Genomic DNA, 20,335 nt, shown 5'->3' on the forward strand with positions numbered 1-20,335 from the left:
TAGAAAACGAAGCTTTGCTTGTAAAAGGAATTATACATATAAAAACGAATATTCAGTGTAACCTCCACTGGAAATGCATACCCCTCCCCTCCCCCATACCTTGATTCACAAAAGAAAACTTTTGGTAATTTTTATAGAATTTCTTTGTTTTTTAACAAAGGGGAAGGTAATATTCAAACTCTATTAGAAAATTTTCCCTTCCAGTTAATGCCCCTGGCACTTTTAATTAATTTAAGGTTTCTGCCACGATGATGCCAAGATTTTTTCTGATTTTCTCAATATTCTTTGCCAAACAATACCCAACGGATAAGTTAATAATTCCAACTTTGTTTTTTTTTAAATACTTCAAATTTGAAATACAGTCGCTATTTAAATGTGGGGAATATGTCACAATTTAATGTTAAATAATATGTGGTAATACCTTGACTTGTCTTCCATCTTTACTTATACAGCGCTATCGCGCTCCCTATGATTTTTGTTTTGGTTTTATGTGGCAATGCTATTTATCAATACAAATCGACGAAACCACAAAAAAATTAATTTAATGAGAAAAAAGTAATAAGTAGTTATTCAATAAATCACGTATATTAAAACTTTTAGTACAACAAATTAAGTCTTACAGAGTCAAAATCCATTAAAAAAAAAACGAGTGAATGAACAGCCCAGTACTCGGGGCTAATGGAATAAGGCTTGGTAGTTATGAGATTGAGTATCCTGTGCTGGACCTGTGGGTTGGGGAAAGTGGAGGGGAGTATGTACTGCCATATTGGTGGTGGATCTGGCTAAAAAAAAAAGCCGAATGTATACGAAATTCACCTTCACCCACCCGGAAGCTTGTTTACATTATTTTACTGCCGTATGCAGTAGCTTTATTGCTGACAATTTTAATAAAAACCAAGCACCAGCACTTATATTTATGATTTTTTAATGTGTTTTTATTGTTAATAATATATTGCGTAATGGTTTTAAATTCACCAAGAAGCATGTTTGTTAAATAGTTGCTTTTCTTCCTTACCACTTGAATAGTAACAACTTCAATAGGAACCCCTCTTGCCACCCAATAAAAATACGGTAGCTACACTCCTGACTATAAAAAATAATTGGATAGCAATGAAAGGATAATACCCTTACAGCGACTGAGCATGTCCTGCCATGTATATACCCGGTTTCAGTGGACAAAACCTTTATTTTCAGATCCCTAAGGAAAAAACTTCGCAAGCAATTTGGGAGGTTCTACTGGTCATATTGAACCCACTTATTAGGAATATACTCCGGGATAGGCTTCCTTGGGCGATGCTTGATTCTTAAAAAATGACAAGAAAATTACAAAGTGTCATCTGACGAATCTTCTTTGTGTTTGCCAGTACACCGACACTAATATATGAATAGGTGTTCAAGAACAAAAGGAAGATAACACAAAAATCCATGAGAGTTCACTTAAAATAGCAGAGACATTAATAGCTGCAGAAGGTATTGGATTACAAGCTATTGAAGGCTTTCTGACTAGAAAAGTGTCAAATTCACAAAGATAAAAGGCCATGAATAAACACAAAAGCTGGTCCATCTAGCCATAAGGGTAGCCACAGCATCCCAAGAACAAGACCCAATTATAAAGATCATGTTGGTATGCCAAGATAGCCGAGGTTCCCTTTGAATATTCAAGGAAAATTTTTGAAATGAATTGATTCCATCTTAAGTTAGGGTTTTTGAAGAAAAGAAGTCATTCCAAGAGTATGCAACAGCAAAAAAAGAAGAATTTTGCTGAATCTGTCTAAGTGTCATCTAAATGTAAGATATTGGGAAATTAAAACTCTGGAAAGCCAAACCTGCAGCAACACGGGAGGAATTGTAGATTTCATTCCGTACTTTAGGTTTTAGAAAACAACTCAAATGATACTTTGAAGAAAATTAGCGGGAAGAAAGATCCAGAGAAAACTTTTCACTGGGGGATTTGACAAAATTCCCATACGAAATTCTTGTTAATTGTCTTACAATATCTTTGTCAACTCAATTTTGCCTGTGGAGATGTTCCAAAGGAATTATCTGAAGGCTATTATCCACAAGTTTTGATTTTCCGGGAACTGTCTGGAGGGAACTTGACAGGGGGTGTACTTTACGCTAGATGAAATTTTAAAAGAGAAGTTTCCATGGGGGGAAGGGTAAATTTTATGGAGGCTGAGCCAGATTTACCTGCATTATTTTAAAAACAAACAGAAATTAAATATAAAAAAACAAGCTTTATTTTTAACTGAAAGTAAGGAGCAACATTAAAACTCAAAACGAATGGAGATTATTCCATGTATGATGGGTTGCCCCCCTCCTCAATACCATGCTCTTTGCACTAACTTTGACTGTTTGTCCCAATTCTTAAAATTGGCAGCTAAACACAGGGGTTGTTTAATTAGAGTAGGAAGCTTTTTTTAAAAGTACTAAAAGCTTTAGCGTAAAGAGCAAGATATTGACAAGGAGGCAACCTTTCATATACGGAATAATCTCTGTTCGTTTCGAATTTTAACGTCACGTAATTTCAGTTAAAAAAAACTTGTTTTTCTATTTGATACAACAAAATAGAAGTAAATAAAAATTTGGTACCCATTTTATTCCATGTTAACACAGTTTTTCTTCAAAGCAGGGGGAGGGCAAGCACAATAATATTCCTGAATGAGGAGAGGATACTGTAGAAATAAAAAAAAAACATTATCATGTCCCTATTTTCATTGCTTCTTTTGATAGGGGTGGGGGCTTCCTTTGAACCAGTTACATCCGATGAGTTACCCAGCCCCCTTCGTTTAGGTATTTAGGCTAAGATAAGACATAATATGAGGGCAAGTATATCCAAAATAATACCAAGGAACTGCCAGCTGTAATCACTAGGAAGAGGGTCAAAATATTCCTTTTTTCATTCATATTTATTACTTATAAGTATTCATTCATTACCATATAAATATAGAGGTTCAAAATACTCCTTTTTCATTTATTTTTATTACTTATAAGTATTCACTCATTACCATATAAATATTCATTCATTATTTAACTTTTATGTCATCTGTGAGTCATATCTTTTTCCATAAACATCACCATATGCTAGGATCCCTAATCTTCTTCCTCCTTATGCATATATGCAATAATTTTTTGGGGGGCAATAATTTAAAAAACACATTTCTAATTTCAATAAGAATCTCTAGAAATTCAAGAGAACTTTGGGAGGGCTGATGGCCACAATCCTCCCCACTGCACACAAAAAAAGTTTTAGATTATGTCATATCTTCATTAGGCTTCTTTAAACTTTTATGTAAAACTATTATAAAATACTTGCACTTCTTCTACTGGCTGCCAATCCTTAATCAGAGCTATCTGTCTTGATGCCGCCTCCTCCTCAGTCAGAACAACAGCTCCTTTCGGTACAGTTCCCTTAAATACAGCCATAGTTTGGATGCAAACTTACTATGTCTGAAACAAAATTGTGGTTTAGTAAATTGAGTCTACATAAGAATTAAATAAAAAAAAAAACTAATTTTTTTAACTGCAAGTAAGAAGTGACATTAAAACTTAAAGCTTGCTTTTCATTTGACTTGTTGGCTTCTTCATATTTTTTTCAGCAATCTTGCTTTTGCTTTTGCATCTTTCTCATCTTGCTTTGCTTTCTTAGCCATCATAGCAGCTTCAATTTTATCTTTCTCTGGTGTGTCTGTCAAAACTCTCGATGCACCCTTTTTCCTTCCGCCCCTATTGCTCTGTTTCCTTAGCAATGCCTTTGGATACGGTCGGACATCTTCGGGGGTCAAAGCATTAGAGTAACGAATCTCTGCAGCTGGTGTTGCCGGTGCAGTTGACGGTGACGGACAAGGATCTAGTAGATCCGATACTGGTGGGTTTCTCTCTGTTGCTGATGGGCACGGCTCTGCCTTAGGACGGTCGCTGACAGACGCAGCATAAAAATCCTCATCAGAAAAAGCATTGCGGTTGAAGGGCCAAATGCCAGGCTTCGAAAACCCAGAAATGATGTTGTTCATGGTCAGTGCATTTGGATAAGCATTTACTACAAGCTGGGCAATATGGGTGATCTGGATCCTCTGAAACGGATTTGAAGTCATCCAATCATGAAATGCTCTTTTCAAAGCAGACTTCAGTGGTCCATAGATAGTAATATCTAGAGGCTGAAGACGATGACTGCAGTGGGGTGGGAAGGATAGTAAAACAATGCCATTTGCACGGGCGTACATGATAACGTCAAGACCGATGTGGCTCTCATGGTTATCGAGCAACAAGAGGACCGGGCTGTCCTTGGAACATCGAACTTGTTTCTTGAAATGCTGTATTGCCTCGTAAAACAATGTTGCAGTCATCCAACCAGTTGTTTGGGCTAGGCCGAGACTTCCTGCAGGGGCCCCAAACATCATATGATCCTTGAACTTTGCTCTGGGGAATACGAAGACTGGTGGCACGGTTCCACCAATAGCATTGACAAAGCAACAAACAGTAACAAGTTCACCCCTTTCAGCTGTGGTAACCTGACCAACCTGCTTGGTACCGGTTTGTGCTATCACCTTGGGGCTGTCAAGTACAGTTGTGACCCCCGTTTCGTCACAGTTCCAAATGCTTTCTCCTGTGAATTTGTATTTGTGCAGGACAGCCTCCAAGTTGTCAAGGAATCTGTCAACATTAGCACGATTGAAGCTCGAGCTGCGAGCTAAGCTAGTTTTCTCTGGCTTTCTGAGAGACAAATCACCTTGCCTTATCATAAAGCCCTTCATCCAGTCTGGCCCAGCCATCTGTGCTTCTTCCCAGTTGTGAGGAACTTTCTTATCTAGTCTTTTTGCATAATCATATGCAAACTTTCGTGTTTGCATCAGGGTCATACCATAATGGACTTTCGAACAATGTTTCAAATAAACAGCAAGCTGGCCCTCTTCATTGGCCGTGAAAACTTTTGCAGTTGACAATCTCTCTTTTCTTGTCGGAAGAAAAGCACTATTGAATGTGCCACCACTAGAGGTTCCAGAATTAGAGACCCCAGCTTGAATAGGCACTGGTATGCCCCCTTGCTCTTGCTCGCGTAGTTCTTTTGCTCGGCGAACGTTGTCGATAAGGGTTGATTTCGGTATTCCGAAAGCTGTTGCAGTACTACGAATTGAAGCTTTGTCCTTCAAAACTTTGGAAACAGCAATGTTCATAGCCTCATCTGACACACCCTTCGGGCGTTTTGGAACTCTGTTCCGAACCATAACCAATGATCTGGAAGAAACAATGAAATTAAGACTTACCGAATTTGGCAGTGTAAAAATGACCTACAGTAAAAGAGAAGACACAAACGAACTTATTTCCGGCGTAATAAGTTCGTGGAACTTAATAGCACGACCCAACAAGCGTCAAAGAAAATGCACTGTGGCCCGAGCGCGTCATTTACAGGCTTCATTTCTTTTGGACACACTCGCTGATGCAGCGGAATATCACTGCCCTTCTCTCGTTCTGAAAGTAACAAACTCTTTTGGTACACCTTACTTTAGTTCTATGCTGGGAGCATCAATGTTAACCACAATTGAATTGTAGAGAGACCTATCTTTAACTTAAAACTGGTAAGGTTACGTTATTCATCAGGTTGGGGTGCCTCCGGTCAGCGACCGAAGGTGCCCCGTCGTGGACTGACCGAAGGTGCCCCAGCCGCCATTTTGTCAAACTTATTTTCTGACCCGAAAACAGAGAAAGATTTCTCCTTAGAAATACCACTATCTTCTAGTCCTATCATTTCTATGTGTATACAAATTTAATCATCGAAATCCATGCCAAACAGAAGGGGAAGGCTAGGTTCAAACAGAAGTAGAGAAACTTACTTTTCGCAAAAAAAATGGTACGAAACTCTCTCCAGCTAAACTGGCTGAAGCTAACTGAGGGAAATTTTCTTCGGACGTCCGCCTTGGATAAACAACCTCCCCAGTGCCATCTAGCATAAAAATACGTAAACTCAAAATGAGTTATTGGGGGTGACCGGAGGCACCCCGTGACCGAAGGCGCCCCGGTCTCCCCTATATGAGGGGATTTTTCCTTCTCGTCAATACCTCACTTTTTACACTAAAGCTTGAATTTTATCCCAAATCTTTAAGAATAACCCCTGAATCACAAACGCCATAGAATAAGTAGTTGAAATTACTAAATATACTTTAGTGTAAAGAGCAAGGTATTGTGGAGGAGACGAACCCCTTTATGCTATATACATAATATTTTATGTTCGTTTTAAGTTTTAATGCTACTCATTATTTCCAGGTGAAAGTTTTTAGAAAATCCTGCGCCCCCTTCATGGAAATTCTTCTACCTCACAATAAATTCATCCATGGAAAGATCCTCCCACGTAATCCCCTCCTCGACCTACTCCCACCTTAAATCAAAAAAGTCCCCCTGAAAACGTCTGTACACTTCATAATAACCATTATTGAATGTAAACAATGGTCAAAGTTTATAACTTGCAGCACCTCCCCCAGGGACTGTTGGGGATTGAGTCGTCCCCAAAGACTTATTTGTTAGGTTTTTGAATAAGTTGAACAGCGTGGCTATCTCAAAATTTTGATCCGGTGACTTTGGGGACCTAGGTGCCCTACAATTTTTTACAACTTTTAATTTCCGTTAGAATGAGCCCTCTTGCAACATTCTAGGACCACTGGGTCGATATGAGCATCCCCTGGAAAAAGAAAATAAACGATAAAAAATAAATAAATAAACACACATGCATGATCTCTTCTGGCAAAAAATACAAAATTCCACATTTTTGTATATAAGAGCTTGAAACTTTTACAGTAGGGTTCTCTGATATGCTGAGTCTGATGGCGTGACTTTTGTTAAGATTCTATGACTTTTAGGGGGTGTTTCACCGTATTTTCAAATAAGGCAATTTTTTTCAGGCACGTAACTTTTGATGAGTAAGTATAATCTTGATGAAACTTATATGTTTAAAATCAGCATTAAAATGTGTTTCTTTTGATGTAACTATTGGTATCAAAATTCCGTTTTATAGAATTTTGGTTACTATTGAGCCGGGTTGCTCTTTATTACAGTTTGTTACCGATGATGATTGGGCGGACTAAGCTGGTCTTTGGAAAATGCATGAAACGAATCCAGGGAATAAACCTGGAAAGCATTCTGTTATCAAACTTGTACAAGATGGTTTGGAAGTCTGTGGTCCATGAAAATTAGCCATCACACTAAATGGTCTATTTATCACAACATCTACAGTTTCAGATTAGATTAATTAGTTAATTAACTAGCTAAACAGGTTGACAAATTTTTACTTATTTCCAAATAAAAATGGAATTAGCTGTCTTTAATTAATTTTTCAGCAAAGAATTTAAAAAATAATAGTATTGCAGGTTTAATACAATCAGTTTTTTGATATGACTATCTTGCCAATAGTCCAGTATTATATTGAAAGAAGCTCAAAAGGCATTTTAAAAACACTATTTTTAATTATATTATTACCATTAATTTACCAAGAAATATAACTGCAATTGATATACATACTTAAAAAAATTAAAAGACCAAACAATTAAACAAAAATTTAATACGATAAAACAATATCACTTTCTTTTTTTTTCTATAAGCCAGTAATTGTCACCCAACATTGCTAGTTCTCAATGACTTTGATATCAAGTTTCTCGAGTCCTAATGACCTCTTGGAATCTTTCTCCAGAGTCATCACTAACCATACCAAGATTTTTGGGGAAATGAATGTAAAAAGTGAATTCTGAGTGACATTTTAAACTCCATAAGACTTAAGAAGCTCTTCTATCTAGATTTATAACTTTTATCTCTCAAAATATGTTGTCTAAAAATTCCTTTTACTACTTTCACAAATGATTTCCAAGCTGATAATTCCTTTAGATTTAAGAGCCCTTCAAAAGCAGAAATGCAAATCAATTATTTCTGATTTCTTGCCAAATAGAAATGCCTTCTTTAAGCCTAACTTCACTTAATTGTGGAAAAAGCATTTTTAAAATTTTTAGTCTTTAAGCTATATTTCAAAGAATCTACAAAAATCCACCATTTTGATGGTTCATGCTTAATATCTAGTTCCTTAAACAATCCATTTATATCAAAATAAACAAGCTTTTTTCAACTCTTGTGATAGATGTCAGCCTTGTGATTTTAATGTAAAATGTCCACAAACATATTCTGAAATGAACTATTAAGTTTGAACAATTAGCTTCACTTAATTGTGGAAAAAGCATTTTTAAAATATTTACAGTTTTTAAGCTATATTTCAAAGAATCTACAAAAATCCACCATTTTGATGGTTCATGCTTAATATCTAGTTCCTTCAACAATCCATTTATATCAAAATAAACAAGCTTTTTCAACTCTTGTGATAGATGTCAGCCTTGTGATTTTAATGTAAAATGTCCACAAACATATTCTGAAATGAACTATTAAAGCACACAGCCACACTTAAGGAAGGATTTTTCTATTCTGTTAAGCATGAAATCATTGGATAAGACAGGGTTGCAGAGGTTATTATGAGCATTTAGGTCAAAATTATGAGAATTGGAAAGTTCTATTTGATTTGTATATAAAAAAAATAGATGTGATGGGATTTCTTTACTTGCAGTTATTTCAATAAAAATATGAATTTATTATAAAAATAATAATTTGGTTGTTGTTAGCAAACCACTGTTATTTAGTGTAATGTTGCATTATATTACTTAATTTGGAAAGCACTACCAAAAGCCACACCAGGCTAATTTAGCAAAGGGTATAAGCCTATATTAGGGGCTATTGAGAAGGAAACATGTTAGAAAAACATTTTTTACTTAAAAATATGCAGAATAATAGTCGTTAATGCATTTTGACTGCAGCTCCACTATACTTTATTTTTAACCCACCCAAATGTGCAAGTATGTTACCCAAAGTGTATATTTCCCATGCCATACATGCAAAAGAAAAACAATCCTCTTGTTTCAACCCTTGATCTGTAAATTGAATCAATTGTGTCAGAAATAAGAAACAGCAAAACACAAGGGAAATACATAATTTGGGCTATAGGCTATATTTGAATATTCAAGGGGGGGGGGGTAAAGTATGTTGTAGCTATAGTCAAAATATGTTACCTACAATTATTGCACTTATTATGAAGTAAGAATTATTTTCTTAGCATGTTTCTTTCTTGATGGCTCCTAATTTTGGCATATACTCTACCAAGCATAGTTTTATTAGACTAAATTTTTGGGTAATAATGCATAATTTGGCCTATTAAGAATAAAATACAACAAAATTATGAAAACAAATTTAAACAAATCATAATATTCTGATTAGGCCTATATAATTCCTAAAAACGCCTCTCTTTACTTCACCCCCATCCTTTCCCTGATGTGCAACTATAGAGCCCAATTTATTTGTTTCCCACACATTCCTCCATTTTTTCATTATTTTTTTTCAATGTTGCTTCTTTACCTTACCTTAATTTGCACTTTGGAGCAAAATTATGGTCCATACTGGAAATGTTGTGTTTAGTGTTGAGAATGGTGACATTTTGTCATTGTGTAAGGATCCAGTGACATGATGTAAGAGAGATCTGAATGAGAGATGCAATTTAAGCCTTCAGGGTAATGGTGACCACAAGTTAGGTATGACCTGTGATGACTATTCTTCAGTTTTTTAAAGCTGACACCACTGCACAACTTTGGATAGAGTATGCAAGATGGTTGGGTATGACAAAGTGCCATCAACCTACCAGCAAAAAAGTCTTATAATAAGGTTGGCTGTAGGTGTTTGACTGGGATGGGCAGTCCCACTCATATTTCAATGACTTTTGACAATATTCCTTGTCAAGTCTGGACTTAAAGGACACAGTTGTGGGTGAAATCACAATTTCTGTATGAAAGCTATTCCCCTTGTTGACAGCATACTCAGAGGGCAAATCTTGCCATGTTTTTGTATTAACTAGATATTTCAGCAGCTTATTTGAGTGGCCTCTTGTATGCTGCTGGCTTGAGTGCTTGGTAAAGAGGGGGTTATCTGGTTTACTATTTATATTAACAGAGTATTTAGATAGCTAATGTAATATTATGCATGTTAAATAATGATATGCCTGCTTGCTTTGCTTTTGCTTATTTGATATTAACTGCTTGCTGTTGCTATATAATGACTTTTGTTCTAGATGCCTGGGTTTAAATAAATCATATAATTGGTAAAACGCTACATGGTGTCAGAAGATGGAAGCAAAGCCACCAAGTATTGATTGGGATTCAGCTTACCTTGGCGATGAATGGAAACGCTTTGAAGAGCATGCCAAACTGATGTTTCTGGGACCCCTGTCTGGAAAGACGGCAGAAAGCAAATGTGCTTACCTTCTCATCTGGGCAGGAGAAAAAGGGCGCCAGATATTCAACACCTTCCCACTCACTGCTGCAGAAACAAACAATGTAGAAACTTACCTGCAGAAATTCCGCGAATATGCTGCACCAGTCACCAACAGTGTATTTGCTCGATATATATTCCAGAAACGTGACCAGTGTGAAGGAGAAAGTGTAGAGAAATACATCACAGAACTGAAAATCCTGGTAAAGGCTTGCAACTATGATAGCGCTGATGAAATGGTTTGGGACAAAATAGTTAGTGGCATCAGAGACCCTAAAATTAGAGAAAGACTTCTTCTGGAAGGTGATACCCTAACTTTGGCACTAGCTGTTGACAAATGCCGTTCTTACCAAACAACCCAGGCACAGCTAAGAACATTTGAAGTACAAGAACCACAACAAATCAAGAAAGAAATTGATGCTGTCCAGAAGTACAAATATCCAGTCAGAAAATACGAAGATGCATCTGTGTCATCTAGAAAAACAAAGGAATGCTATTTCTGTGGAGGAGTATACTCACCTAGCCACACTTGTCCTGCAAAGGGAAAAATCTGTGCGAAGTGCAAAAAGCCAAATCATTTTGCACGTGTGTGCAAAAGCAACAAATCAGTGAATGTGGTGATTGAATACAAGGAGAGCCCAGCCGACAATAGTGACGAAGATGAGGATGTCTTCTTATATGCCATAGAGAACAACACCAATAAGAGCAGAGATGAAGCCCTTATTATACTGGAGATGAACCACTCCTTACCTGTCAAATTCAAGGTCAATACAGGGGCACAAGCTAACATTCTACCTGCCAAGTATTTTGACGCCTTACCACATCCGCCATCACTGAAATAAAGTTCTCAGAAACTCACAAGCTACTGTGGATCCAAAATTCCTGTGAGAGGTGTATGCAAGCTGAGCTGCAAGCACAAATCAAGCAAGGCTGAAACCCTACCATTCTTTATTGTTGAAACGGATTCAGTGCCAATTCTCGGATTCCGGTCAAGCATTGACCTGAATATTGTAAAACTTGTACTGAATGTCAGTAAAGTTGAGAAAAGCATATGCAAGGACATGCATGCAATCGACAAGACAAAAATGGATGACATAATCAGTAGCTACAATGATGTCTTCCAAGGAATAGGAAAATTGGATGGAGGGTGCCATCTGCATCTGAAGGACGATGCAGTCCCTACAGCATACCCAGCAAGAAGAATTCCCTCATCACTTCGAGGAAAGTTAGAAGCAGAACTTAAACGGATGGAAGAACAAGGAATAATTGAAAAAGTCTCTAAACCAACTGACTGGGTGAATTCGATGGTCGCTGTAGAAAAAAAGGATGGCAGTTTAAGAATTTGCATTGACCCTGTAGATTTGAACAAGTCAATCAGAAGACCATTCTACCCTATTCCCTCCCTGGAAGACGTAACATCCAGACTCCATGGGGTAAAATACTTGAGCAAACTGGATGCAAGGTCGGGGTATTGGTCGCTAGTCTTGGATGATGAATCTGCAGACTTAACAACATTCAATACCATCTTTGGCAGATACCGTTTTAAACGGATGCCGTTTGGCATCATCTCTGCCCAGGATGAATTCCAAAGAAGAATGGAAGAGGCTCTCGAGGGATTAGACGGGTTTGCTGTCATCATTGATGATCTTCTGGTTTTTGGTTCAACCCTTGAGGAACACAATAAGCGATTAGTAGCTGTACTTGAGACAGCCAGAGCAAAAGGTATCAAGTTCAACAAAGCGAAATGCAGCTTTTGTGTGACAAGTGTGACATATTTCGGACATGTGATTAGTGAACAAGGAATGCAGCCAGATCCTGACAAACTCGAAGCTATTAACAACATGCCTACACCATCAAACTCAGAAGAACTTGCAACTCTGTTGGGTATGTTAAACTATCTTGCAAAATACATCCCAAACTTATCAACACAGAATAAAACCCTGCATGACCTCAGTAAAGCCACCGAGTTCAAGTGGGCCAAGGAGCATGATGAAGCCCTCCAAAACATCAAACACTCAACAGTCTCAAACTTAGCATACTTTGACCACTCATGCAAGTCCATTGACCTCACTGTGGACACATCGTCACATGGTCTAGGAGCATACATCTCGTCAAACGGCAACGTTGTCGCATATGCATCACACTCCCTTAGCAAAGCTGAACAGAAATACTCACAGCTTGAAAAGGAATTATACGCAATAGTCTTCGGTTGCAAGTACTTCCATCATTTCATATATGGCAGGCATGTAAAAGTAACCACAGACCACCGCCCACTTGAAACCATCCTACGAAATCCACTTCAAAAAGCACCTGCCAGAGCTCAACGAATGATGCTTCAGATTCAACCCTATGACCTAGAGTTCAGTTACAGACCAGGGACAGAAATCGCAGTCGCAGACACTTTATCAAGGCTGCACCTACCTGACATTGACGAGAAGCTCCATAGAGAAATCGAGGTGTATGTCCACCAGATTGCACGCGTACTTCCTGTTAGCGATGCAAGGCTCGAGGAAATACGACTTCATACCAAGGAAGATGAGCACCTGATTCATCTCAGAGAAGCCATACAAGGTGGTTGGCCCAACACCAGAAAGCAATGTGCCACGGATCTCCTTGCATACTGGAACCTTCAACACAAGCTGTCATACATGAATGGCATCATATTTAAAGGCGAAAGGATCGTTATCCCAAGGAAGATGCGACCCCAAATCCTCAAGCAACTTCACGTCTCCCACCTTGGTATGGAAAAGACAAAGCAACGCGCCAGGATGCTTGTCTACTGGCCAAAGATGAATGGTGATATTGAAACGCTAATCACAAACTGTCCCACTTGCCAGAAACATAGCCGTAACAACCAGAAAGAGCCTCTCATGAACTCCCAGATCCCATTAGTACCATGGCAGCAGGTAGCCTCAGACATATTTGATTGGAATGAAGCAAAATATCTTATAACAGTCGATTACCACAGCCGCTTCTTTGAAGTCGACCTGTTGAAAAACGTGACATCCAAAGAAGTCATCAGTAAACTAAAAGCACATTTTGCTCGACATGGGATCCCCCACACCATCATCTCAGACAACGGAACACAATACTCATCTGCAGAGTTTGAATGGTTCATCAATGAATGGGGCATAAGGCACAAGACCTCCAGCCCTATCTACCCGCAGTCCAATGGACTGGTAGAAAAGGCTGTCCACATTTGCAAGGACATCTTCACCAAGGCAAGTGAAGGTGGAGATGACCCGTATCTGGGTCTACTGGAATACAGAAATACACCCGTAGACAACTACGCTGCCCCTGCACAACTGCTAATGAGCCGCCAATTACGCTCCACCTTACCTTGCACAGAAAAGCACCTGCAGAAGCAGGTGGTTCCAACTAAAAAGTACCTGCTGAAGCGGGAAGAGGCCCAGTCAAGACAGAAACGATACTTCAACAAACAAGCCAAGTCTAGGCCTACAATCCACTTGGGAGACACAGTGACCTTCCAGAAACAAACTGATGGCCAGTGGAGCACCGCCAGCATCATAGCACCAGCAGCACGCCCTAGATCATACCATATCAAAACTGAAGCTGGAACAATTCTACAGAGGAATCGGAAACACATATCAAATGCACAGCCATCAACGCCAGTACAGAACAGACGTAGTCCAGTAAAATGCACTGGAAGCGATGCAGTTACTCCTACTGCGATCCCCCCAGCGTCGGACCTAACTCGTGCAGACAAAACACTGTTTACCACATCATCAGACATTCCCTCACTTGACAGAACAGCCCTGCTCCATACTACCAGTAGCCCAAGCCCACCCAAGGAGGGAGTACCAGTGGTTATACCAGTAACTAAATCAAGGTACAGGAGGCAGAGTAAGCCACCAATCAAACTGAACTTGTGAACTTACCAACAAAAATCTCAAAAGAAGAGAAGTTGAAGTCTGTACATAGTGTTTATAATACCTGGTGAGAAGTGAGCCAAGCGCCTTCTCTTGAGTGCGTGTTAAGTCAGTGCTATATGAGGAGTTCTCTAGTTTGTTTTGTGTCTGTAAAAAGTGAAGAGAAGCAAGCCTAGCGCCTTCTCTTGGAGACGTTAGTAATAGTACTAACAGTTGAGTCTCCACTGCCAGTAAGTGATTAGAATCTTCTTCTAGGGAAGAAGGAGGATGTAATATTATGCATGTTAAATAATGATATGCCTGCTTGCTTTGCTTTTGCTTATTTGATATTAACTGCTTGCTGTTGCTATATAATGACTTTTGTTCTAGATGCCTGGGTTTAAATAAATCATATAATTGGTAAAACGCTACAGCTAAGAAACAAAGTTACCTCTATAATCAGAATTTCATCCTGAATCTAAATATGACATTTATTTCTTTTGCAAATTCAATTTCAGTATAACCAAATCTGACCTATCCTTCCCAACCTTAACCAAATATACAGGCCATATTATACATTTCCTATGTATTTATTGATTCTTAATTTGCCAACATCAATTCAATTTACAGATAAACCAGTTTTAGTAAAATTGATACAAACACTGTCTAAAAAAGAGAAAAATGTATCATCTTTGAAGGTTTGTAGAGGGCTTAAGATTGAACTTGCAATGAAAATAAACGTCATATTTGGATTCAGGATGAAATTGTGATTGCAAAGGTAAGTTTGTTTCTTAGCTATCTGAATACTCTGTTATTATAAGTATTTACTGTTATTTGGTTGAGTAGGCATGCTATAATACTTGTTCAATAGTTATGTAAGCAAGGAATGGAAATATGCATGGGAAAAATATAATCTGGGCTGTATTTTTGGCAGGTGAAGTATAGGTCTATTGAAGCATTTTAAGGATTTATATTAGTAAATTTTTTTAAGATTTTTTTTAAGTTATTTCAGGATTTTATAGTGTTCCCTTTTAAATAGCCCCTATTTTGTATAGATACCAGTATTTGCCAAGAGAACTAACTGGAGAGAAGGTAACACATTAAGAAAAAGAATTCTTACTTCATAATATGCAGAATAAATCATAGTTAACATATTTTGTATGCAGCCTTGCAATACTTAACCCCCACCACCACCATCTCCCCCCTCATGTGCAAATATATAGCCAAAATTATGTATATCCTATCTTCAGAAAACAATTCTTAATCCATAATATGCAGAACAATCATAGTTAACACATTTTGCATGCAGCCTTGCTATACTTTATCCCCAATATGCCATTATTTTCAAATATATAGCCCTAATTATGTATTTCTTATCTATTCTCCCAATGTGTCTCAGTTGTTTTTATCCATGTACCTGTAAATTGAATCAACTGTAATGAAACAAAAACAGGGAAAACATGTGTAAAATTCTAGTTTAGCTAAATTTGATATTTTGGAAAGGGGTATTTGCTATGAATTGACCCTTAATTTTCAGTTATCACTTTCTTTTTCTTTTGTTTTAGTTCTGAAAATACAATTCCTTTTATTTGACTAGCATTTTAAGCCATATCTATGAGTTTTTTTTCTAACTTTAGGAAATATATTTGCATATCTTGGAAATCACATAAATCAGGACTGAGCAAAGTTATGAATCTGAAAACATTTTTTTCATAGGGTAAACTTTTAAGAATGACCAGTTTTCTTTGGCATTCCTGAAAAATAGCAATGGGTTTTTGGACCACCTCTATTTTACTACAGCATGATGCAATATGAGGGCAGTAACAAGAACCCCACCATCTTGGTCAAATTTTCAATAATGATTTTTCAGCATAAATCAAAAATGTGGTCTCTGTTTTTACAAGCATCTCAAAACAAAAAATTACATTTAAGATTTATGATTTATAGAATAAATATGAAGCAATAAAAGTTACATTTTTAGAATCAAGAGAAAGTCAGATTTCAGTTAATATATGAATAAAACTGAAACACTAAAAGGATATAAACATCAAAATAGGATAATTTGTATTTACAAAAGAGGTCCTTGTAGGAAAGTCAATAAACTAATAATTTCAAGTATTTGATCTTAAACCATTTTAATAATAATCATATTGATGTATAGCTTAGATTTTTAGCTTTTCTCTGATATATACAATGCTTCCCAATTCCTCTTTGATAGCAAGATATAAGGGTTTGGTTTTACCTAGCTTTTCTCAATTGCTTACTGTTTTTTTTTGTAAGCTTTCACTTTCACAACACAAAGACTTTTAAAGGTGATCAAAAGTCACTGCCACCTAGAATGAGAAGGAGTGGAGATAGGTACTTCAAAATATGGTAGAATTCTAGTTAATTGACTTCATGCTATCTCGGAAAGGGTTTAGGTTAGGAAAGTGAAACTTTCAGGGATGGGTCCACAGGCCAGAGTATGTCCTGGGAAGGTATTTTAAAGTGCCCACCTCCATTCCTTCTCCCTCTAGAGCCCCTGAAATTTGCCTACATGACAGGTCTATGCCTATTGAAATTTTGACAAAACAACATTTTACCTTAATTTTCAGTTACTAGTTGCTTTTTCTCTGCCTTTAGTTCTGAAAATGCAAAAAGTAGCTAAACTAGAATTTTACCAAAACAAGTTATGGATGGCAGAATGCATTGAAAATATATAATTTGGGCTATATGTTTTCACATTGACGGTGGTGTTATTTTTTGGAGGGGACATTTGCCCCCTCAAAATAATTTAGATAAAAATTAATATAGGCTATAGCCCATGCCTCTTGACTGCCCAGATGTAGCTCTTCCCCCTCCCCCAATAAAAATGCTGAAGCTACCATCTGTATATTAGGGGGTGGGGTAAAGTATACTGGGGCTGCATGCTAAATATGTCAACTAGCCTAGGTTAGGATTGACCTATTCTGCATATTGAAATGTAAGAGTTGTTTTCTTAACATGTTTTCCTCTCCAAGTGGCTCTCAAAGCAAATACCTTGACACATATTTCTGTTTCTTTTTAACTATAAATAATAGGCTAGGCCTAAGATCTTAGCCTAGCCCTAATTAGTGCTCCATATCCAGCCTCTTCCTGGAAGCTTCATGGCTATTATTCTAGCAGTTATGCAACATATCTAATAAATATTCACTGAATCATCTATCGGTGCTTAGAAAAGATATTTAGAGATGGTCTTTTAAACGTCAAGAAAAATTTTTCCTACGTTAATCACATGAACAACTTTTGAAATTTTACGAATTACTAGTTAAAGGGCTTTTACTTTCGAATCTCAAATTCAGGGACGGGAAATATTGTAAAACACTTGGAGTGGAGGAATCGGGATGAAGCTTGGTGGATAGAATAAGCAAATGTCCTTGATACGTGATTGAAATAACCCTACCGGATTCGCTCTCTTTGGGGGAGTTTGGGGGGAGGGGTTCAGTGATTTGGCGAGTTTGGTGCTTCTGGACGTGCTAGGACGATGAAAATTGGTAGGCGTGTCAGTGAGCTGCACAAATTGACTTGATAAAGGCGTTTCCCCAGATTCGACCATCTGGGGGGGGGGCTAAAGGGAGAGGAAAAATTAGAAAAAATTAGGTATTTATAACTTACGAGTGGGTGATCGGATCTTAATGAATTTTGATATTTAGAAGGACATCGTGACTCAGAGCTCTTATTTTAAATCCTGACCGGCATTAAGCCTCTGATTTTCCTTTTAAATCAATCTATTGATTCTTAAAATTTTGTTAGAGCTCATACCATATGAACCCTTGATTCTTAGCTCTTCTTGGCTCGTCACAAGTGCCATATGAGCTTTTAGCTATTGTTTTTTTTACACTTTTGTACCACTGTTTTGGCTTAGTAGAAAACAACTTGACTTACCATTTGTAATATGCAGAAGCAGATTTACATATTTCTTTTTTATATGTTTATGCAGTGAGATAGCTTCAGATGTTTCCCATTCTGAAAAAGATTAATTTTAAGCCTAATCAGCTTTTTTGACTGACTAGTAATGTTAGGTGTGTCATTAGAGCATGGTTTTACTTTTTATTCAGGGAAGGATTCTAAGTATTTGGTTTTAATCAGATTTTGGAAGTAAGACATTTTAACATTAATGTCATTACTCCCCTTAAGAGCTAGCCAGTTTTCAATAGTAATCCAAGATCCAAACTCAAAGAGGCCTTCATTGGAAATTGGACGATAAGAGAATTGGGTAACAGAAAATGTATGATTAAAGTTGGAAAGAGCATTAATAAGCAAAAATGGTAGCTTTTTGCTAAAGGTGGCAAAGGAACAGGTGAGCTATAGAAAGTGTGCATATTCGTGCAAATCCGATCAAGAGTAGTATTTCCTTTGGTTGTTGGTATCTGTACTATTTGTTTTAAATTGAGGGAACTACAGACTGAATTTAACTTTAGGTCATTGGCGTCGCCTACTAGGAATATACCAGCGTTTGTGAATTTACAGAGGACTAAGTCGGCACTACTATGTAGCTGCTGAAAAAAAACCTACTGTCTTTATGCTGCGTTTTGATTCGGGGAATAAAAGTAGCAAAAAAAAAATTAAATTAAAAGGGCGAGACAAAACTTTGGGTCTCACACTTACCCAAATGATTTCATCATAATCTGAAAAGTTGGGAGTATGAATTAATTTAGGGAAGAGATAGCTACCTACAAATAATATTGTTCCGCTTTCCTTTTTACCTAGGGGGTGGTCATGAGGATGAGTTTTTATGTAATGGGAGTAGTTATTGATTTTTAAAAGTTCAGGGTGCTGTGCCTGGACCTCTGTTACAGCAATTACATCAATTTTGTGTAATTGGGAGAGGACCTCTAGTTCGGTCAATTTGCTTTCATGCAACATATCTAATAAATATTCACTGAATCATCTATCGGTGCTTAGAAAAGATATTTAGAGATGGTCTTTTAAATGTCAAGAAAAATTTTTCCTACGTTAATCACATGAACAACTTTTGAAATTTTACGAATTACTAGTTAAAGGGCTTTTACTTTCGAATCTCAAATTCAGGGACGGTTTTAATATTTGGGGAGTTTTCGGGGACAAGTTTTCAGTTTTCGGGGCAAGTTCAAAATGAAATTTTGCTGCAAAAAAATTTGGGAGCTAAAATTGGCTATAGCTTCATTTTCAGGCTCAAGTAGGGCTTGGATCCGCTTAGTTAATCAAGTTTTTAATAGAGGAGGTTTTAGAGCCAGAGTACGGGATTGGAACCCATAGTTGAAAACGATTATTACTGATATTACGGACAAAACCTCAAAACTGTTTTCAAATTAAGAAAAAAAAATAAGACTGAATTACGCTCTAAAACTTTATTGCCTTTGGTTTTATATTAAATAAAAAAAACTAATTTTTTAAGCTGAAAGTAAGGAGCGACATTGAAACTTAAAACGAACAGAAATTACTCCGTATATTGAAATGGGTTGTCCCCTCCGCAATCCCTCGCTCTTTACGCTAAAGCTTTTAATTGTTTTAAAAAGTAGAATTGTGGCAAAGAGTCAAACCTTAGCGTAAAGAGCAAGGGATTGCGAATGGGACAACCCATTTCATATGCGGAGTAATTTCTGTTCGTTTTAAGTTTTAATGTAGCTCCTTATTTTCAGCTAAAAAAATTAGTTTTTTTTATTTAATTTCTGAACGTTTTTGAATTAATGCATGTTTGGTTTTGGCTCTCCGCACATAAATTATTAAAATGAAATTTGTATATTAATTCTTTTTTTGGCTAAATGGCTTTCTCTTAGTTTTGATCAGACGATTTTGAGAAATAAGGGGTGGAGAAGGAGGCCTAGTTGCCCTCCAATTTTTTTGTTACTTAAAAAGGCAACTAGAACTTTTAATTTTTAACGAACGTTTTTATTAGTAAAAAATATACGTAACTTAAGAATTAACTGACGTAACAAACTTTCATAACCTTATTTTTTTATTATGTATACGAAGCGGTTTTGTACCCTCGTTAATACCTCGCTCTTTACACTAAATCTTAAGTTTTGTCCCAATTCTTTAAGAATGACCACTGAATCAGAAAGGCCGTAGAATAAATAGTTGAAATTACTAAAAATACTTTAGCATAAAGAGCAAGGTATTTATCT

General features: G+C 37.1%; 2 protein-coding genes across 2 annotated transcripts in view; one reads left to right on the forward strand and one right to left on the reverse strand.

Moving 5' to 3' along the window:
- The window catches only part of LOC136037115 (transmembrane protein 126A-like), a 41,313-nt gene extending 23,811 nt beyond the window's left edge, over positions 1-17,502 (reverse strand). The window contains exons 1-2 of the mRNA XM_065719586.1: positions 17,455-17,502; positions 3,317-3,450 (exon numbers count right to left, since the gene is read on the reverse strand). Coding sequence (XP_065575658.1) covers positions 3,317-3,426 — 110 coding nt within the window. The 5' untranslated portion in view covers positions 3,427-3,450; positions 17,455-17,502. The remainder of the gene's footprint in view (positions 1-3,316; positions 3,451-17,454) is intronic.
- On the forward strand, positions 10,197-11,183 carry LOC136036774 (uncharacterized). Its single transcript, XM_065719100.1, has one exon. It carries the CDS (start codon positions 10,197-10,199, stop codon positions 11,181-11,183), a length of 987 nt encoding a protein of 328 aa, XP_065575172.1.
- Positions 17,503-20,335: the final 2,833 nt, after the last annotated feature.

Source organism: Artemia franciscana, chromosome 16 (genome assembly GCF_032884065.1).
Source record: "Artemia franciscana chromosome 16, ASM3288406v1, whole genome shotgun sequence".
NCBI classification, from domain to species: Eukaryota; Metazoa; Arthropoda; class Branchiopoda; order Anostraca; family Artemiidae; genus Artemia; species Artemia franciscana.

What these genes read in the sequence shown, in the direction of transcription:
- LOC136036774 (XM_065719100.1), top strand. Translation starts at nt 10,197, where the DNA reads ATGGAAGCAAAGCCACCAAGTATTGATTGGGATTCAGCTTACCTTGGC.